We start from the raw sequence: 3679 nt of genomic DNA on the forward strand, positions 1-3679 counted from the left end.
ATTACAAAACAAATAATGAGCATATTACTAACATGAACATATGGGTAGACCCTATTAAAAAACCATTTTATTTTTTTGGGTCTAAAATCTCAAATTATATTGAGCTGCCTTTGGGTGTATGTTGTGAGGCCAATACACATGTTAAAAAAGGTTGAAAGGTCAACCTGAAATTTAACCAAGTTATAAAATCCTCATTTAGGATTCCAATCCGAACATAGTTTTCTGAACTCGGTTTAAATTTGGATAGACTCTGGTCAACACAAACATGTAATTTAGTTTGAGTTGAAACATTAGCGTCTTTCTTTGGTAATAGTTTTTGTTTTGTGTTTTTTTACATCAGATATTGCAGTGTAGCAAAGCAAAACACGGAAGAATGTTTTTAAATATTTTTTGTAATTAAAATAATATCAAAGTAGTGTTTTGAAAAAAGATGTCAAAATAAGAAGCACCAAAATTATGTGTGTATATATATATATATATATATATATATATGTATATGTGTATGTATATGTGCGGTTTTTATCCATTTACCGTGCTTGCAGAAGCTTAGACTCAAATTACGTGGTAGAAGTAGTCGGAGTCTCGTACACGGTGTGAGCAGACTTTGCACGTTGGACTTTGAAGTGTGAGAAGATATATACCTGAGGAGTATCTAAGAAATTGCTTTAAAGTCTTGGCGTGAGAAACCATCTTTGGTATCATTGTTGGAATGTTTATAGGGTGATACATTTCAACTTCAGATGCTATTTACATTTGACTCCACTACAAGGATTGCTATTCAAAGTCAATAAAGAAAATTTTGATCATGTTTCAATTGCATGGGCTCAAAATTTTTTGGAATATTTAAGAATTAGATTAATTCAAAATAAAGCCTGAATAATTTTTTTTTTCCAACTTTTTTCATTCTTTTTTGTTTTTTTAAGTTAACATATGTATTTGGGCATTGCCCTCACTAATTTCAAAAATTCGGCCCAGAGTCAGAAGGTCGCGGAGACATAGACCCGAGGATCAAAATTTTCGTTATACAATGATCAAATTTTGGATTCAAATCGTAACATGGATTTGAATTTTGAAATTTAACAATTTAAATGATTGTGATATACTATTTGAAAATCTAATGAAATATAAAATAAAGTATTAATTTTGTTTTCAAAATTTTACAGAGATTTGACTACAAAGATACAACAATCAACTTCGAAAGACTCCTAAATATATTCAATTGAAACATTTTAAATAAAAAGCACACACTCCTAAATATATTCAATTGAAACATTTTAAATAAAAATCACACACTCCTAAATATATTCAATTGAATCATTTTAAATAAAAATCTCTCCAAAACCATATTCCTATTCTACTCTTTGTTTCACACCAGAGTTATATGTGAACATAATAACATACACACCACCAAAACCACAATACAAACTATACACACTCTTTATTTCACACCAGCATTATATGACTACTTAGTCAAACGCCAAAACCGCAAATCGCGCTTACCCTCGTGCACCTAAAAAAATGATGCCACAGTAAATATACCATACATTAACACAAAAAAATAAAAATAAAAATAAAAATAAATAAATAAATAGCAAAATAAATTATGTAATTGCATTAAATATATTACTCTCTCAAAAAAGGTCCACACAATGTGGACATTTGATCAAAAACAAATATTGAAAAATACTATTTTATAAAATAAAAAAACTAGCCGGTTTTTGCCACTGTCTGTTACAAAATTTGTCGACAAATCGACTAACCAACCGGATTCATAGTGCCGGTATAGAATCAGAGGCAAAATAATGACTGATGTCATCAGAAAAACCCTCATCTACTCGCCACATCGATTCATAGTTTATACTATCACCAAACATTTGTGTGTTGGAATCTCCAAAATCCGTATCAAAAATTGGCTCCGGCGGCTCCGGTAGTAGGAAATCGAAATCAAGAGGATAATCCTCGCCGTATATGGTGTCCAGTGGCAACTCATATTCACCGGAGGCGTAGCTATCATAGGGTGGTAAATAATTAGTTTCTCCATGACACTCCTGAAATTCTTCAACCGGTTCGATCTCTTCAACCGGCCCATATGTTTCCTTAACCGGTTCTTCAACTGGTTGGGTTGCTTTCCCTTCTTTGAAGGGAGAGCCGTTAGGCTGCTCTGCTTCTTCTTCACTAGATTTAGTTCTATAACGAAGAACCGAAGTCGGAGACGATAAATTATTCGACTCCTCACCGGATTCATAGCCGCCGGAAACCGACGCCACATTAACCTCAACCTCCACCTTTTCCGGTTCCTCCACCGGAGGAGTGACGAAGTTCGTCAAAGCATCCGGTCCCCGGAGCTTAATAGCCGCGTTATCATAAACCATCGCGGCCTCCTCCGCCGTGTCATACGTCCCCAACCACAGCCGCACACGCCGCGTCGGGTCTCTGATCTCCGCCGCCCACTTCCCCCACGGCCGTTGCCGCACCCCGCGAAACTTCTTGACGTTTCCGGCGGCCGTCGCATTACCCGCCCTCGACGGTTTCCGGTTCGCCTCTCCGGCGGTCGAGAGCGCTCTCTTCTTTCCATTACTGGCCACCACACTGCTCTTACAAGCAGTCTCGATACTAATCTCGTCGATGTACCTCTTCACACGCTGTCGATGGAAAAGCAGATCCTCTTCGTCACTCGAGGAGTCCGTGGCGTCAGGATCAGTGACAGAGACCCGCACAACTCTCTGCACGCCCTCCGGTAGTACTCTCCGGCCATCGGAAATCTTTTTCGGCTTTATAGTCGAGGGCTTAGCGAGCTTCTTCGTCACGTTCCGGTGCTCGGTGTATTTGATCGGACATAACAAATTGTGATCCATTCTGTTTATCAGATTCGCATTGATAGCCGAGAGACCACTTCAATGTGATGAGCGTGGATTGGTAAAGTATGAGTTTCAAGATTTGTAACTAATAAAGTTAAAGAGTCGTCAAAGAGAAGGTTACCCAAACCCACGCGCAGATTCAGAAAATCTGACAGAAAAAACACATTAAAAGGTGGGTTTTGGAGAAAGAAAGCGACAGCCTTATACCACGAAACAATATCGGATTTGCAGATTAAAGGAGTGAACTTTTAACAAAGGTAGAAAATAAAAGGTGCGGACTGAAAAACAGGACAGAGGCTCACATACTTTAAAGGGTCGTGTGGTTTGAAAGAAGAAAGAAACCAAATCAATCGGAAAAGGAAAGCGAATAAGTATCTCGATTTGGTGTAGTCCTGTGAATTTTCTGGGAAAATTTCAAGATGGTAAAAGTAGAGAGAGAGAGAATGGAAGGAGAGAGAATGGGGGCAGAGTGAGTAAGTTTCAGTTGCGGTGGAGACCAACACTGAAATCGCTGTTTTATAGGATCCAACAGCCGAAATTGGTAAGCCCGAAATAAAATACTAAGGAAACCCATTTATTATTAATTAATATTATATTTTTTTGAAAAAATATAGTACTCCGTATATATTTGTGATTCTATAAATATCTATATATGGGATGGTGTTTTTAGGAGGGAAAAGTGATATTAGTCACCGGTGGGTGGAAGATCTCCGGCGACGACAGAGACAACTCACGGCTCGCCGCATTTTGGACACTGCGTGATGTTGACACGTGGCTTTTTGTGGGCCCGGGTAAAGGAGTTGGTCCAATGAATGAACATC

At 38.1% G+C, this 3679-nt stretch overlaps 1 protein-coding gene across 1 annotated transcript; it reads right to left on the reverse strand.

The window, feature by feature from the left end:
• Positions 1–1344: 1344 nt before the first annotated feature.
• Positions 1345–3360, reverse strand: LOC132271679 (ethylene-responsive transcription factor CRF4). The gene has a single exon (XM_059773121.1). The coding sequence runs from the start codon at positions 2853–2855 to the stop codon at positions 1770–1772; it is 1086 nt and encodes a 361-aa protein (XP_059629104.1). The 5' UTR covers positions 2856–3360; the 3' UTR covers positions 1345–1769.
• Positions 3361–3679: the final 319 nt, after the last annotated feature.

This window comes from Cornus florida, unplaced genomic scaffold (genome assembly GCF_030987335.1).
Source record: "Cornus florida cultivar Cherokee Brave unplaced genomic scaffold, ASM3098733v1 CherokeeBrave_3.0.0_Hap2_Chr08, whole genome shotgun sequence".
Classification (NCBI taxonomy): Eukaryota; Viridiplantae; Streptophyta; class Magnoliopsida; order Cornales; family Cornaceae; genus Cornus; species Cornus florida.

What these genes read in the sequence shown, in the direction of transcription:
- LOC132271679 (XM_059773121.1), bottom strand. Translation starts at nt 2,855, where the DNA reads ATGGATCACAATTTGTTATGTCCGATCAAATACACCGAGCACCGGAAC.